We start from the raw sequence: 16,719 nt of genomic DNA on the forward strand, positions 1-16,719 counted from the left end.
CAATTTGAAAAGGCTCTAAAGAGCCAGACAAACAACCCTCCCACTCAGTTGGATATTGTTCCCCTCAATTTATCCGGTAAAAACTCGTTATCCACATTAGAAACGAAGTGAAGAGCATCGAAATATCTAGAGATCCAGATCACGAGGGTTCACTGACCACCAGTCTCATTCCCCTCAGTGGAGCGCAAGCGCACGGGGAGACGACCGCGACGACCACCAGTGGTGCTAGCCGTGTAAGGGAAACAGACATTGATCGGTAGACCAATGGAATTGATCATATCACAAATTAGTTCCCAGCGCACGTGGAACAGCCCGGTACAGAACCGATTGGAATACAGAGACAGAGGGTGTTCGCTTCCGGTGCGTTGGGCTTGCATTCTCAGCAATATAAGTTGCTCGTTGAGGTGCTTCAGAGCAGCAGAGAGGCTGCTCAAAATCTTCTCCGAGGAATCGACGTGACGGCCGTAGCCGTCAGAGGCAAAGAGACAAACAACCCAGTGGCGACGGGAGTGGATAGCAATGTCCCTCTCCTGGGGTGGGATAATGAGTGCGGTGCCGAGAGGAAGATTTACCGAACGGAAACGGGATACTCTCGAATATACAAGGTCATAAATGTTGTGAGAGGAAGGGGATTCTTTGAAAGCCCGGCAGTGCTGGACGTAGACTTCAAACGCGGCAGGGTACTAGGTATGCAATGTTACCAATTAGTGTCGTTTTACTATCGCAAGTGGCCAAAGATTCACGCACGTTCTTCCGAAATATGGCTGCGATGCCGGCGCCCCAGGCTCCCTTGCAGTTACATGCGTCTAAAGACTTGAGTCAGTGAAAGCTGCGGAAAAACTCATAATTCAGTAGATAAGATTTGTACGGATAATTGCTGCACCATCCGGTGCATCGAAAAGGTCTCCAGGGGTCTCCTGGATGAAGCTCGTATCAGTGGTGAAAAATTGATGCACCAAAGAGCAGGGATTGGTAGCATCGCCTACAGCGGCGCTAGCTTGAAGATCATCAGACATGGCAGGGACGAGGATCTTGTAGATATGAAGATAATAAGATTGAGAAATGAAATGGATAAGCAGAGGTTGTTTAAAAAAGATCGATAGAAACACCAACAGGCTGGATGAAAGGTTGAAAAGATGGTGAGCTATGAAACTCATACGAGAGGTAAGATGTAGATATCAGAAGAGAAAAAAGCGACTTGATGGAAGTATACGAAGAGAGATCCCATCTTAAGGAAGTAGAATGAACCTTTGATTCTATTAACCACCATAAGGTTTGCGCATAAAATTCCAAAATTCCGATGAAATCAAGATTGAAGGCCATTTTAAATAGCATATATGTAGAGCATCTGCTTAAATACCAAGAAAATATAGTACTAGAATTGGCTTAATTAGAATCAAAATGGCATGGTGTCCATAGCTATAATTAGCATAAGGCAAACACGAAAAAGAGGATGTCATGAGGTATTTGTTCACCAAAAGAAGGAAAGTTGATTTGGCCATTCCAAGGCTTTGGAGCGATTGATAGCTATTCCATTAATTCCGAAAGATTGAGTTTATACGGCCAGTGGAGGGACTTTGCAGTATATTTGGACAATAGAAAAATGACCGCAAATGGAAGAAATAAAGAAATCAAGCTATAGGAAAACATATTTGTGCGAATTGCGTAGTTAATAGAACTTAAATATGGCCGTAGGGGTCCGAGGGCATCTATCGTCGACTATACCTAGGCCTAGGGCTAGTGCTATGTTTCATAGTAAAGGGCACCAAACGACTTGTGTATAGGGGGATATGTCTAGCACCTCAAGAGATTCGGCAATATGATCGCTCATCGGATATATTGACTACAAGAGGGAAGTGAAGAGACCACTGAGACGTTGAATAAAATATGCAGTAATAATAGACGGCATGCTACAGATAACGTACATCAAACCTTGTACCTTTTGCCTGTTTGTACCTTTTGCCTGTCTGCATTTTGTGTCGTGAAACATGTATCGGACTGTCAATCTTTCTTTCCCTTGGAAGGCGGCTTAGGGCTCATGAAAGGGGCTATTTCCCCTAACTCGTTCAATCGACGATTAACAAAGCTCTTCAAGCTTTCCCTCTTCTTCAGCGAGCGTTTGCTTTGCTCATCCTTGGATAATGTCAGCTCCGGAAGATCCTCCATGGGTGGCTTCTCCAGGGAAGATCTCGCTTCAGTAGAATCTGCCAGCTTGGAGTCATCGGGACGGTGCGATTGAAATGGAGTAGCGTCAGCTGGGATGGGGACAATAGGAGAGCGCGAAGATCCAGTTGGAACATCGGGGCTCATGATGGTGCTGAGCGAAAGCGGAGCACTATTATCGCTGCTTCTCTTCATGCGGCGGCTCATGGACCGTGAGATAGATTTGAAGATCGAGGGACTTTGATCACTGCACTCAAGGCGATCGATTTCCTCTCTAGCAGTCTTTCCATTTGTTGCGAGATTGTCTTCGTCCACCGGGTTGAAAATTACCACTCCATTTTCGGGTGGAATGCCAAAGAGATCATTGATGGTTGCTTGGATCAGGTTTGTGTTGCGGAAATTGGTCAGAGGCGCGATAAGAGATGAGAGAGCGGATACCTTCAAAAGGTATGCAGGGCCATGAGTTGTGCCGAAAAGTAGATTTGTATTTTCATCGATGGTTACCAAAAGAGATGTTTTCGGTCGCTGATAGATTTGAGCAAGGGAATGGGAAAGGTTCGACAGTAAATTGAGTATATCGACCTTCGCCTGGTAGCAGGTCAGCGCGATGCTCACTGAACAGAGAACAGTACAAACTTTGGTATTAGTCCTAAGTTCAACAACAACAACAGATTCGTGAGCAACACGATCCTTGGGTGCATTGTGTGATCCATGGACTGTAAAGGCATCTTCGTAGTACAGTTTCTTCACCTTTGTCACTTGTATATCGTTCACCTTTTTCGAGGCCACGAAGTTGCATTTGCGATCTGATGTGACCGGTGCAATGTTTTCATCATCGCTTTTGTCCTCTTTAAACAAAGATGATTTTCTCATGGGTCTGTCGGGCATGACTGGTACAATTGGGAGTGTCTTTGGTGGAGCATTGCAAAGAGCATTTGGCGGCTGCTCTAGAAAAGCACGATTAGTGAGCAAGCGAGGCAAAGACTGCTTTTTCTTGGTAGACATTTTCAATGTAATTTGACTGAAGTTGATGACATTGGAAAAGTGATGAAATGACAAAAGAAAAGCAAGAGAACAACCACCAAAAAGATATGGAAAGTACGACTGAACTCTTGTTTCAGGCAAGAAACGCCAGCTCGCTGAATGCTGAGTTTCCACTGAAAAAAATCTTGTCAATACGTCTCCTGCGATCCCAAACAATCTCCCCATTGTTGTGCCGAATGTATAACACCCGATGCTGTGGAATAAATTCCTCGTCGGTGGTTTCTTTCTTCCAACTATCCATGCCGACTTCCAATTGACCTTCGAATCTATCCATAAAACCAATTACATAATCACTGCGATCAAATCCAGAGTCCCAAGTTATACGACTGATGATATCTGAAGTTGTTAGACATTGCTACCCAAATGGGTATATGCGGTTTTGCTCACCTCCAGCTGGGCGTAGTCTGTTTTCACCGGCTTTCGGATCAAACTCGGGCGACGGGGCTCGGGCTTTGCGCTCTGGAAGTGGGTTTTTTGACTGGGATGAATCTGGAGATATTATTTTCTCCATGAGGCTATCGGTGGCCATGGGTTGATTTGGTAACTTTAACGCCATAATTTGGAAGTAACAATTTACTCCGCAGATTAATACTATTTATCCTTCAGAACCAGAAGTAGATGTGTTTATATATGATTTTCTAATGCTCATCAAACAATTCTACCTAGTCTTCAAGTTATTCTTACGTTAGCTTCGTAACAAGTTCATGATTCACGTTTGGTCACCATGCTCGATTGGTCCACAGGCGGTAGTGAGGGAGTAAGTGACTCAGACTACATGGGGGCTTGGCCAAGGGTTATGACTCATTTCCATTGGCATGGGACAATTATTATTTTTATTCGACAAGATTATATGAAAAAGGAGAGAAAATTACAGATATAATAAGCAAAAGGAATTGAATTTAGTGGGAAAGACAGAAGGACGGAAAGGAAAAAAAAGAAACTCCGATAGGGGGAATCGAACCCCCGGCTGTCGTGTGAGAGACGACGATGTTAGCCACTACACCATATCGGATATGGGACAGATTCTTTGTTATAATTTGATGTCATAAGCTAATCAAAATGGTGCCACTGCTCGCTGTTCGTGCTATGTGGTTATAAATCATCCCTCGCCCCTTCAACAGCCCCGATTTTCATTTCATTTTGTTTTTGCCTTTTAACTCCTGCTCATCACTAGCAGGCATTATTTTGCTACTTGCTCGTCTCACTAAACTCCGAATGTTCGCCCTTCTTTTGCTTTGGATGTGACTCACCGAATCCTTTGTGACAGCAATTTGCGCTGCCCAATTTCGCCCGGCCAATGTTATCATTATCTCCAAACTCCGCTGATAACGCTGACCTCAATTTCGAGCCGAGCATAGTAGGGATCAGATTTCACAGCTTGCTGAACTGCCATGGCGTGACCAGACACTCAGCCATGATCCTATCCACCAGTCCTAACTTAGCCCGCCAAATTACGCGACCTATCACACACGGACAGATTTATTTAAATGCACTGAGGCATCAAATATGTCCCGATGGCGCATACTCAAGCATGGGAATCGTCTGATTCGTGCATTTTGTCCACAATCTTGGGCTAGTGGTCTTTCCCTATATCTCGCATGCGACTTCAAGAAAACCACGTGAAAAAACCAGAGCAAATAACAAACAATAAGGGAAAACTGAATCCAAAGTACTCATCCACCACGGTGTCGTACGAAGTTAACTGGAATTCTTACGCTGCCACATAATTGCTCCACAAAATGTTAAGACAGTCCAAGTTGCTATCAATGTAGCGAAGAAAATCCCCATCGCCCTAGCGCTGGCGCGAGTGTCCTGATTCACAGCAAGGCCAACAATTTTCGTACTAAATAGAGTCTATTTATCCAGATAAGCTTATAGCTTCTTATTGGAGCAAGGTAACATATCATCTTACTGTAATATGCATCGGATATGGAGATGATTGGCAGCTATGTCTTCGGCCAATGCGCTCCTGCCGGGGCCTCTGCCGCCTCGATCTGAGAATGACTTGAGCGTGTCAGCCTTACTCTATAGCTCGAACGAGACATGTTCAGCCGGACGAGACATAAAGCCGTGCAGGCCGCGCGCTTTCTTCATCCCAATTCAGTTTTCTGCCTTGTCCTTGTTTTCATTAAGGAAGATGGAAATATTTTCACCATCATGTTTGTCCAATACAGTCATCGGATGTGCTCGTATCAGCATGGCGCGAGGAAGTCAAGGTATTCGAGGTCTTGTTGAGATTTTCTATGATTTCGCATAGTGAACATCACGAAGCTTCGCCTCCCATCAGCGTGGGACTTTGCAGACTCTGCAGAACTACGTATACGGGAGATCCTTGGTGTTCCTGGGCTGAGCACGGAGAGCACCCCACATAGTGATTGGAGATGATCCTGCTCCATTAGGCTCGGCTTCCAACCCCATCATGACCCACGTTGACGAGGAATGGTGCCATGATGACAAGTCTTCTTCTGGTGAAGATACCGACATTATGAGTACACCAAAGTTCTGGGAGAGTTTAACCCACGATTACCTCGCTATTTAAGCAGACGAGTGTGCAGATACTGACCCACCAACGGTGCCGCCAGCCTGCGAGGGCCCATAATAGCCTGAGATTCTTGAGTAGTCACCCATAAACCATCCTTCCTTGGACGATAAAGCAATCAGATCGCGCAGATATCCAAAAGTTGATCCAGAGACACGTTGTAGTTGCATGAGGTTGATGTCAAAGCTAAGAACTGGTCTGTTTCCAGTGGGCAGACTTATGAAAAAATATAGGGCATTCCCTCGCGCACGCTCGATCTGCAGCAGAGGGTAAGGCTTCGATCTTTTCAAGAAGCTCGGAATATACATCCGACAGCTTTGGGGGTAGATGACCAAATATCTCTTCGATTGCAGCAACGGTTCTTAGCTCGCGCATAGTTTGCAGCTGGAGACTGGCTTATAGAAATCTGAAAAAGAGATGAACAAGTAATGCTATAAGGATTGAAATAATCTCATTGCACACGTGCGAGCAACATGACAGATATATTGTGTGATACTGTACCTCCCATGCTATGACAAATAAAATTCTACACTATATTGAAAGGAGTAAGGGTAAGCCAGTCTCAAAATCGAACACACACCAAAGTACCCATATCATTCCTTGGTAAATCTTCCTACCATGGAAGAGTCTTTGCGTTGTTGAACGAATAATGACCTCAGTTGCCCGCGCTGGACCATTTATTTTCCCGAAGGCAATGGAGTCGTCGTTTATATTCCACAATAGATAACAATCAGCGGAGGGGATGATATGGCCATTGCTATCAAACCTCTGCATTCATGTGAATGCACAAATGGAAAGCAAAAGAACAGCAGCAGAAAGATACAGCTCGATCGCAAGCCTGAGGGATCCTCTCTATATACCGGTCTCTGGAAGGCCGAAAAAGGCCGAAATGCGCAAAATACAACCTCAAACCTCTTTCCCCGATCTTGAGAAGAAAGCTGCTTCAACATTGGACAAGCGCAAGAGAAACAATACATTCTCCCCCATTCAAATATCCGAATCGCATGTCCTAGGGACAATCTCGAAGTTAGATCAAGAGAGGACTTTGGCTTACTCTATGCCTACTTTGGGTCAGAATTGCTCAGGTGGAGGTTTCGAAAGTTTGTCCATGGACTGGTACCACATCAGGAAAAAGGCCTCCGGGAGATCTCCTCATCTAATATTTGCTTCAATGCAATATCTGCCAATCGGAACTTTAATATACATGAGAGGAGTATGCTGTTGAGAGCCATGCATGTCGATGTCCCCAAACTGACCAGACACAAAAGGTCTCTTGATAGTCGCTTTGAAACATCGAGCTTGGTCCCAAAACAAGCAGGCCAAAACTTCCTCTTGAGAAACTCCATATAGTTCTGAGATAGACTCAAGACAGAGGACACCGCTCTTCTTAACCCTCTCGAAGAGATCGTCGTTGTCGAACATCGCATACATAGTCAGCTCGTAGGGCCCAGCATTCTTCGTGCGAATGACAGATGCGATATCACCTAAGTAGCGATATCCCTCTAGCGGATTGAGCTTGAGAAATGGCCTTTTCTCAAGGCTCCTGGTCATCATTTCAGCTGCCTTCGAAGACAGTGAGCCGGATTTTCCATCCACTGCAAGTTTCGCAAGTTCTGTCACGAAGGTTCCGGTGCCTGGTAAAAGCCGGTGATGGATTGGAAAATGCTTCACAGGATCGACTTTCTCGAGAATATGATAGACCGAAATCTCGCATACTTCTCCCATTGGAATATCATAGGGCGGAAAGGGCATTGCAAAATTGCCAGTTGTCGCTAGTTGATATGGATATGGCCCATGGATACAGGCGAGTCGCGCAATGTTGCTAACATGTGTTGCTTGAGTCTGCGTAGGAGCTAGCACCTCTCCACAGAGGCAAATCTCTTTTGGAACATTTAAATTGGGCTCAAGCTCGCCCATGACAGCGTTTTTGCCATATTGATGAAATCTCAAATAGAACTCGTGGGAGAATCTGCTCCTCACATATGCCTGGATGTTGCTCAAAACTTGATCTAACTGCGAGATCGATATATGATCCCGGATAGCGCCAAAAAAGGTAGTTCGGTATCCTAGCACCCGAGCCCCTTCGAGCTTGACTGTGTAAGGATCTGCCGCGACGAACTTGTCCCCACGTACGCGGACAGTACGATTGTCTTCCAGGACTTTATGAGTTGCGTGTTCAAGGTAGAGGGTTCCACCCGGGCCAACCAAAATATCTGGTTGTGTCTTTTCATACAATGTATGAGCGGCAAACGAAGTGACTCTGCAACGTGCTGCAGGGTCGAGGGGAACTATGTCGAAACTGCCCTTTCGTAAAGTGGCCATTGCAGATTGGCTCTTCGGGAAAGCGCACAAGGCCCCGCATTTCATAATCTTTCCCATATGATATGCGATACCAAGATCGGGAAAGCCGCGATAGATGCAGAATGCAGCGTATGGTGACGGGTCATATGTACGACCCCCGACGATGATATCAAAATCAGGATTTTTTTCCATGGCCTTCACATAAGGCTCTAGTCCCATTTGCGCAACGATTCGCGTGGTATCGTCAATATTGGACGACTTGAGCAACGGGGCCGCTTTGCTGCAGGGGACAACTTGGCCACAGTCCAGCTTTGATTTCACCAGACTTTTGTCGACTTCTGAATAGATACTGACAATTTTCATTGCACGATAGCCTTTCTTTAATATGAGATCCCTCATGATCTCAACAAAGAGACCAACATGACCATTTGCTCCATCACCGCCGGCAGAACCAACGAGGATAGGAAAACGATGTACATGACACGCTGCGAGAAGAAGATCGAGATCGTGTTCGTAGCCCTCTCTAGTCACGGTTGTATGGCCTAGGGTGAGCTTCTGTGGTCCACTGTCGGCGATGAATGCATCAGCGCCTTCCTCGAGCGCTTTCCAAAGGAGATCTTCGTTGAAGCCATAGTCGAGCATTCCGATGGGTGTAAAGATCTTCAAATCATCTTTGTTTCTGGAGATCGTCATTTTGAAAGAAAGAGCGTGCTTGAATTATCCGACTCTGAGATGTGGACATAACTATTGTTACCTTCTTTCCCTGACAATGGCTTTGGGCCTTGTATTTACTGCGGTTATTCTCCAACTATTTATTAACTTGAAGACATACTTTGTTCAGACCTTTTCCCATTCGATTTGTAATAGCATTGTATTGAACTCTTTACTGTCAGCGGTCCAAGGTAGAATTCACCAAGTCTAGAGTCTGTCCAATGGAAGGATAGATGTCTATGCAGATAAATAACATGAATGATAGAACGGTACCAGACGAAATACATCAACCGGCAATCTGATGAGGTCAGAACAGCCGCGGTGTGAGATCTCATCAGCCAATTCTCCCACGGTTCCTGCTTTCTTCATTGCCTCAATACGATGTATTGATCATCATACTGCTGTCATTCCTGTCTATCCCCAGACAAACATAACTTTCATTCAATAGCTAAAGGCAGCTGTCGGAGTGGTTGTCGCCACCGTCTGAGCATCCTTTAGGGCATTTCTGCGTCATGTGGATGGCGCCGTTGCTGCCACCGTCGCAGTGATAGAGGAAGTAGTCGTAGTTGACCGTCGCAGGATCAATACCCGCTTCATCCAAGGCCTTGAGGATCTGCTGGTGGTAGTCGCCTATTTTGCTTTAGCACGATTCAAGAAGAAATGATAAATGAGCTTGGTTGCGATACCTTTCCCCATAAGGGTGAAAGAACAGTAGTTGAGGCCCTCTTGGCAGTTCTTTGCAACGGCCAGAGAGGCGAAAATGGCGAGAGCGGGGACGATAAACTTCATATTGAAAATGTAGCTTGAATTTGAAGGTTTGGACTGTCTGAATTGCTTGAATGATGAAGCTGTTTGATGATACATGATATGAAGGGAAACAGCACCCTTTTTATAGACTTTTTTGATAGCGAAAAGCAAAGATATGACGAACTTTCTGAAACATCGGCCCCCGAATGACGTCTGTTCTGTATCCTCTGGCCCCCCGAAGGATTTGAAGATAAAAATAATGTGTAGATCGTGAAAGCCATGGCCCCCGGTCTGCCTTGCTCCATCCGACGATCTTTTCATCCTTTTTGTTCCCAATTTCGGGGCCAAAGAATCCTGGCTTCACTCAAACGATCCAATTAGTGAATTTCTATTTACACTTGTTCCATGGATAGGGCGAGGATAGCGATCCCTTAGGTCATCCAGGCACGGGTTCAGTACGGCTAAGCAGAAGATAATCCCTATATTTTACAATTTGCGGGTTTTAGACTAAATATTACAGACAATTGTCATGATTTTCAGTCTTTGATATCTATTGGATTGTATTACAACACTTGGCTTTTACCCTTGAAGCACCTGAAAGATTTCCTATCCCATCTAAAATTTGCCATTGCCCAAGTCAGATTGACTGGCAGAAATGTTAGGCTTTTTATGCAAGCAATTATTCTTGCACATATTCTAACATCTTCCGGATTTTTTGACGGGATCAATCAGATCATCAGCGATCATTTGCTACATCGCCATATATATTTCCTAACAACTGCAGAGAGATAAAAAATTGCTAGAATGAGTATGGGCGAGGCCAAGATAAGCTACTATGGTCACTGAAAAAGAAATGTTTGAGGCCCGTTCCATCGCAGTATCACGATTTGAAAGAAGACAGTAAAGCATCACATACTTTGGTCGGGTTCCCAGTCAAAGTATCCAGGCTACCCCGAAAGCATGATTTGCAAGTGAGAGAAATTGTGATCAAAGTAGAAAGTAGTGGCTTATAGCCCTGGAAAGCTTCCAATCCGCCTGTTTTTCGGCTCTGAAAAGCGAGCTGTTTGATGTGCCTCAGGGGCTGGGAGTCTTGTCGTTTTGAATAGACGAGGCTTGCAGTTTCGGGGACTCTTGAGGCTGGTGCGGGCCTCTGTAAATGCTATGCAGAGAGAAAAAGGCTAACGAGACCAGATAAATTGAGATTTTACACGCCAGTGGGTATCGATCACTGAGGTTGGTGTAATTTTCGATCTCAATGGTGGCGAAGAGGACCAAAGATATGCCGATGCAACCTTCAACGACTCTTTCGTACATTCTGGGGGCTCAAGATTTGAGCTTGAGAGTAGAGAAGTGGCCCACGAGAGTAGATGGTTTGGTGGATTGGAAGTCACACAGAGAGAGATACGGATTGAAAGCAATAAAGGCGAGACCGAAGATTACGGGGAACTAAAACATTTCATACGAAAGTGGGGTATAGCGTCATGATGTAGCCTTGGTACCTCGACCCCAAGCCATTGCAACCGTAATCCTGACCTGATATGCCAAGACGAGATAAATTTATTTACTTGGGAGCCGGGGGCCGGGGGCGAGGAGGGCGGAGCAATTATCACAGGTCTCCCAGGTCTCCCATCGAAGCCAAAACTGAGACGAAGGAATCCGTGATTGACACTGGGGCCGAGGGGCCGGGGGCCGGGGGCGAGGAGGGCGGAGCAATTATCACAGGTCTCCCAGGTCTCCTATCGAAGCCAAAACTGAGACGAAGGAATCCGTGATTGACACGGGGGCCGAGGGGCCGGGGGCGGAATGGGCGGAGTAATTACAGCGGGTCTCCCACAAAAGCCAAACCAGAGGTCGAAGGAATGCGCGATTTACATCGCAGCCGGGTATCAGGACGGTAAGCAGTCATCTTACCCAAATCACGCTTTGCAATAGCTCTAAAGGGGCCATGTCGATCATCCCCTCCCAACAATCCTTCTATACAGAATAAGATGCGTTTGGGGCCATTTAAATACAGGATTATTGATACTGGTTGTTAGTGATCGTCTAGACCGTAATTCAGGGCCCAGCAAGTGACTCGCCCCAAGTGCATAAACAAAGAGTGGCCGAGGAGTCTCGAATATAAAAGGGCTTCTGCTCGACCAGATTGTCTGTATCAAATCTGAAATTATCGCATAAATATCAAGATTCGACTGTTTCCTATATTCTTTTACAATTTTGAAGCCTTTCCTCTCAATCGAGCACAGTTCTACGCGTTTGCCTCAATGTTCATTCTTGTCCCCCTTTACCTTTTTGTGTGCTCCGTTAGCGCAGTCAAGTTCTACGGTCATGCTATTCCCGAAGACCTTCTCAGCAGCACACTGAGTCACTTGTCAGAGGCTCTCGAAGGTGACCTGAGATATAGCTCTCTGTTCATGTCTCAAGACTTCAAAACTCAAAATGGCTCTGACTTTCTGGCAAATGAACTAGGCGTCTTTGACATGACACTAGAAGAGTACTTTGCCGAAGAAGAGCAGCTCTCAAGCACCTTGCTGCCATCCGTGACTGCTAGGCCGTCCGCTGTCCTTGGCGCTAGATCTTCGGTGGACCAGCTTCGCTGTGGTCACAACGCTGTCGAGGATACAATCAGCGAAAAGAATCGGAAGCACATCTGCGGTGGTGCCGCGGCCCTCGCTTCCGCGATTCCTGGCGGCCTCGCCATGATTTTAGACAGCTCTAGGGGTTGTTCTGAAGCGTCGTCGGGCATGAAAGTTGCATGCAAGACAGTCGTTTTGATCACTGGTGTTTCTGGAGTTGGATTCACGTTCAACGAGGTAAACAATTTCTGCCTAGACTACATGGAAGCCAATGGCAAAAGATGCAGCAGCCAGGGCCTTTCTGGTTCAAACAGCAAGGCTTCCATCACCGTGAGAAATACTCAAACAGGCCCCACGTGCGCAGACTACGACGAGACATGCAGAGAGTATAACGCTTGAAGCCCTGTGGTGTATTAAGGCTAAACCCGCGCATAACGACCAGAGACCAAGAGAGAGAGAATTGGAAGAGTGAGGGTGCAAGAACTCGGGTTCATTTTTGGTCCTCATCCTTGTACCCATTTGGAGCAATCTGATTATATGAGTCAGGACACAAGTTGTTTATGTTCATAAACAGACCTGTATTGTTCTAGACTAGACGATTTGCAAACTGCTTTTTGTGTCTGCTTTTGTCTACTATTTTACCATCGCCATTGAATATTCCTTTCCCGGCCGATGAATATCGTAATAGTAAATCTCTGCAACGTCTAGTATCATTACGTTGCATCCAGCCAAGTCTCCGCCACAATAAGGCGGTTTTGTTCCATTAGTGTTGCCCTTAAAGATCACTTGCAGTCCCAAATTCAGCTAGAGCAGGGCTTTATCTCCATCCTTTCGAATCGGAAGAACTGCTCGGTTCAAACTCCGAAAAATAACCCTTGTTTATTCTATTCTCACTGCCCTATTGGTTGACTGTACTTACTCAGGGGTCTGACTATACAAATCCGAGAACTTCGATTAAATCCGCACCTTTACAATGAAAAAATTCCCCTCACAGCGGTATTTGGATATTATTGCGACTCGTGACTAACTAACTGGTCGAAATTTTGCACAGGACTACAATCAAGTATGGAGCATGGCAACTGTAGCTCATGTCAATAGTGAGGTATTGTCCGCAGAAAAGTTGAGCTATTTTGGGCTATCATCATCAACTTGGCTGCTAAGCAATCCAGTCGAAAAGCCTTTAGTCAGAGATTGACTATCATTTCATGCTATGCCAACAATCTCACACCGTTTATGCCATTGATCTGACATGTATCGAGTATTGAGAATAGTATCACGTTTTGCAAGGGCCTAGTACTCCAAGGTGGAGAAAGGAGTACCAGATATTCCAATCATACTAATGTCCGTAGTAAGGCTTGCTGTCCAGTGTGTAGTCCTTACTCGCTGGTAATTCCCTGCTCTTCAGTGTGTCCCATATGGGTGCAGCACTATCACATGGCCATTCCCCCATCCGATATTCAGATCGTAACAGCTTCTACTAGTTCCTATCTAGGTATAGCGTTAGGACTAGGCGTGATACCTAGTTGGCTAACATTTCTATGTGGAAAGACCACGGTTTTTGATAGTTTCAACTACGACAAACTGTGGCCCTTTCGCTGAAGCTGCAGCTGCCGTTTACACCATATCGGAGGGGGATAGCGGATTACGCTTTGTAGTTAAATTTGTCCACTTGTGGTTTAGCGCTCTTTGTCCTTAGGCGTCGTCTATGCGAGGGTCTACGAACCGCAGGATACAAAGAACGGTTTGGCAGGGCCTTGTTGTACTTAAAAATGATAGCGCTTGTAACATAAGATGATGAGACGACTGGTATGTAGATGTGTATTCTCAGTCAAATAAATGAATTTGGATAATGCAACCAAGATTCCCACGAAGGCCCTAAGTAGTCCTTGATTGCAGAGATGATATATAGGCCGCTGTCTCCCAATATCCACAGGTCACGGCGACTATGGATAAGAACACCGAAGTGAGAGAGGATGACTAGTGCTTCCGGTCGACGTTCCGACAGTAGATCTATGTATTTGGGGGTAATGGTGACTGGCCAAAAGATTATTGGGCCAATTGTTGACAATCTCAACGAGTCAGCGCGGCTTGCATCAAAAGCCTTCTGTAGGTGCTCAATCGCCCTTCGGTAAGCATCCCCGGTAATTGTATCGAAAGGCATGGCGTCAACGTGTGACAGGAGTTCAAGGCACTCGTGTCCGGAGGAGCCTTGGTCTAGTGCCTTGCCTTCGCCTTCCAGGAAGGATTTTAGAGGCGACTCTAGAAGCACATCCCAGAATTGGCCGGTGATTGCGCGAACCCCGTGATGCATCCGTAATGACTGGATAAAGTGATCGAGGAAAACCTCAAAATTGTGTGGGCGATATAACAATTTGTCTGAGAGGACGTGCATGGCAAGAACCGACGAGAAAAAAAAAGTCGGGAGGCAAGTTTCAGCGTTAATGTCCAGTTTGGTTCCATTAAACTCGGAAAGAGCATGTGTTTGGAGCTGGGATGCGTGATTTCTGTAGAACTCCTGCTTCTCCGGGCGAATGATACTCATGTGTAGTGCAGCAAATGCAAGGACTTGATTCATGAGAAATGGTGCAGTCAATGCGCAATTTGTCATGTCGAAAGCAGGGTTTTCAAAACAGGACTTGTCAAAGCCAAGAGAAGTCAGAACATTCGTGACAAAATGATGGAATAGTTCCAGATGTAACTTATTGACTGGTGGGCTCAGAACTGTTCCACCAACATGAGTGACATTTGGAGAATTGACAGGCGTTGCATCCTTGCTCTTGGGCTTTTGCTTGGGGCGTTGTACTAGAGAGTGTGCTTTTGACACCAACTCTTCATATGAACAAGTACGCCTTGAGACATCGCAGTTGACACACTTTGGGCGGTTCTCATCGCACTTCCAAGGTTACGAAGTTAGCTTTGCCTATTCTGCTTAGGCTAGACTACTTAGGATATTCTAATTGGGTAAAATACCTTGATGTGGCGGCGCTTGCATTCGACGCAACCCTGCCTGGATTTCCTGTGTGGCTTCCGTGGACAGATCTTACTTCTATCAGAAGGGGACATTCTTGGATAGAGTCTGACTTTTCAAAACATACAAATTGAAAAGTAATATACCTTCTGATCGAGGCAGGTTTGATGAAGAAAATATTTACTCAGAAAGGAGAAATTCTTCAATGATTCATGAAGCCAAAGCCGGGTAGGGTGATGACTCAGCCGGTGCCTGGCCCAGCCACCACTGGCACTAATACAAGGCTACAGAGACATAGCCATTATAGTTGCACTCAGAATTTATAAAAAAACATGGCCCTTTAAACTTTTGACTCTGGATTCTAGGATGTTTCGACGTCAAATGAAAGCTATGATTATTGAACATTTTGATGAAAGCCAAAACCCTATATCATCAACCCGATTCTGACCCCTGTAAGAAATGGCCGATTGCTGATCTATAGTCTTCACTATCCTTGATCACACATGATGCAAACTAAAGTGATCGTCTCCTGGTAAAGCCGCTCCAATCAGAATTTTCCCAGGATGATAGAAGTGGAAAATAGATTGCACAGTGAACATCGGCACTGCATCGAATAGGTACATGTATACCTCGTGTGAATAGAGATAGCCATCCATTCCTTCAACATTTTCGATGATTCTAAAAACGCAGCGCCCAATAACCAGTGCTGAGACGAGCAGTAAGATATGAAGAAGTCGATACCAAGGACCACCAATAACATGCAGACCAGTCCGGCGTAGTCGTATCAGGAATGACAGAGAAACGTAGAGAAAGAAACCGAAGAAGGCTAGTTGAATGATGAGTCCGACAATCAATATCTTCTGGCCCATGCTACGCATGCTGTCAATAACCTGCATGCCACCACCTGACAGCTGTAGGAGAAAGGCAGCAATGTCGCCAGATACGAATATCTTGGTAACCTTTCTCGGGGCCACAATGGATAGATCAGGTTTGCCGACAAACATGACGATACGTCCATAGATCATGTATACTGTGGCAGCATAGAGTGAGGGTGGGAGAATGATGAACATTGATTGACCAATGTAAGGCACAAGACTGTTTGGGTTACGCGCCGACATCAATCGGAAAATGTAGCCGAGCGTCATCACTAGAGCGATACATGGTTAGCATCTCGCAATTCCATTTCAAGTCTTAGATTCACTGATAAGGAATACAAACTGAAAGCGCCGACGAGAAATGCTGTAAAGAACCATGTCTTCATCTTGAACAGTTGCCAAAGGTGAATGATTGCACTTCCTCCAAATAGAACCATCATGATACCAGCGCCTGCCTTGCTGGGATCATATGGATAGTAGTCCGAAGCAGCCATGGTAAACAAAAGTAGTTCTCAGATTATCGAGAGAGCGGGATATCGAGGACGAGATGAGAAAATATGCACAATTTATCGTGTGACCAAAAGCAACGAGTAGAATGAGAAGAGAGTGTGATTGCGTTCAATGTGGAAGTACTTCAAGTTCTAAAAGAAAGTAAAAGTAATGTGTAAATTTCAAGATTGAAGAAGCGGAACGTTGGCTGACCCTATATGTAGCGTTCCACTCGGGCAAAACTTGCACCAGACAGCTCAACCAGCTGCTTGTGGCTAAAAGTCCTGGCGCCTAAGTCAAAGAGATGTC

At 45.5% G+C, this 16,719-nt stretch overlaps 8 protein-coding genes across 8 annotated transcripts; 1 reads left to right on the forward strand and 7 right to left on the reverse strand.

Moving 5' to 3' along the window:
- Positions 1 to 149: 149 nt before the first annotated feature.
- N7529_005250 (Appr-1-p processing) lies at positions 150 to 1,016 on the reverse strand (the record flags this gene model as incomplete). Its single annotated transcript, XM_057240777.1, has 3 exons — positions 150 to 683; positions 748 to 806; positions 869 to 1,016. The coding sequence occupies 3 exons, from the start codon at positions 1,014 to 1,016 to the stop codon at positions 150 to 152; spliced, it is 741 nt and encodes a 246-aa protein (XP_057100072.1).
- Positions 1,017 to 2,001: 985 nt separating this feature from the next.
- N7529_005251 (MIF domain protein) lies at positions 2,002 to 3,168 on the reverse strand (the record flags this gene model as incomplete). The annotated part of the gene is made up of 1 exon (XM_057240778.1): positions 2,002 to 3,168. One exon carries the CDS (start codon positions 3,166 to 3,168, stop codon positions 2,002 to 2,004), a length of 1,167 nt encoding a protein of 388 aa, XP_057100073.1.
- A 112-nt stretch (positions 3,169 to 3,280) lies between these two features.
- N7529_005252 (DUF504 domain-containing protein) lies at positions 3,281 to 3,736 on the reverse strand (the record flags this gene model as incomplete). The annotated part of the gene is made up of 2 exons (XM_057240779.1): positions 3,281 to 3,543; positions 3,595 to 3,736. The coding sequence occupies 2 exons, from the start codon at positions 3,734 to 3,736 to the stop codon at positions 3,281 to 3,283; spliced, it is 405 nt and encodes a 134-aa protein (XP_057100074.1).
- Positions 3,737 to 6,898: 3,162 nt separating this feature from the next.
- Positions 6,899 to 8,740, reverse strand: N7529_005253 (uncharacterized protein; the record flags this gene model as incomplete). The annotated part of the gene is made up of 1 exon (XM_057240780.1): positions 6,899 to 8,740. The coding sequence occupies one exon, from the start codon at positions 8,738 to 8,740 to the stop codon at positions 6,899 to 6,901; it is 1,842 nt and encodes a 613-aa protein (XP_057100075.1).
- A 466-nt stretch (positions 8,741 to 9,206) lies between these two features.
- On the reverse strand, positions 9,207 to 9,547 carry N7529_005254 (uncharacterized protein; the record flags this gene model as incomplete). Its single annotated transcript, XM_057240781.1, has 2 exons — positions 9,207 to 9,388; positions 9,445 to 9,547. 2 exons carry the CDS (start codon positions 9,545 to 9,547, stop codon positions 9,207 to 9,209), a joined length of 285 nt encoding a protein of 94 aa, XP_057100076.1.
- A 2,219-nt stretch (positions 9,548 to 11,766) lies between these two features.
- On the forward strand, positions 11,767 to 12,477 carry N7529_005255 (uncharacterized protein; the record flags this gene model as incomplete). Its single annotated transcript, XM_057240782.1, has 1 exon — positions 11,767 to 12,477. One exon carries the CDS (start codon positions 11,767 to 11,769, stop codon positions 12,475 to 12,477), a length of 711 nt encoding a protein of 236 aa, XP_057100077.1.
- Positions 12,478 to 13,906: 1,429 nt separating this feature from the next.
- On the reverse strand, positions 13,907 to 14,686 carry N7529_005256 (uncharacterized protein; the record flags this gene model as incomplete). Its single annotated transcript, XM_057240783.1, has 1 exon — positions 13,907 to 14,686. The coding sequence occupies one exon, from the start codon at positions 14,684 to 14,686 to the stop codon at positions 13,907 to 13,909; it is 780 nt and encodes a 259-aa protein (XP_057100078.1).
- Positions 14,687 to 15,543: 857 nt separating this feature from the next.
- On the reverse strand, positions 15,544 to 16,415 carry N7529_005257 (RTA1 domain-containing protein; the record flags this gene model as incomplete). Its single annotated transcript, XM_057240784.1, has 2 exons — positions 15,544 to 16,193; positions 16,265 to 16,415. 2 exons carry the CDS (start codon positions 16,413 to 16,415, stop codon positions 15,544 to 15,546), a joined length of 801 nt encoding a protein of 266 aa, XP_057100079.1.
- Between the last annotated feature and the right edge of the window lie 304 nt (positions 16,416 to 16,719).

Source organism: Penicillium soppii (genome assembly GCF_028829465.1).
Source record: "Penicillium soppii strain IBT 18220 chromosome Unknown utg000004l, whole genome shotgun sequence".
NCBI lineage: Eukaryota > Fungi > Ascomycota > Eurotiomycetes > Eurotiales > Aspergillaceae > Penicillium > Penicillium soppii.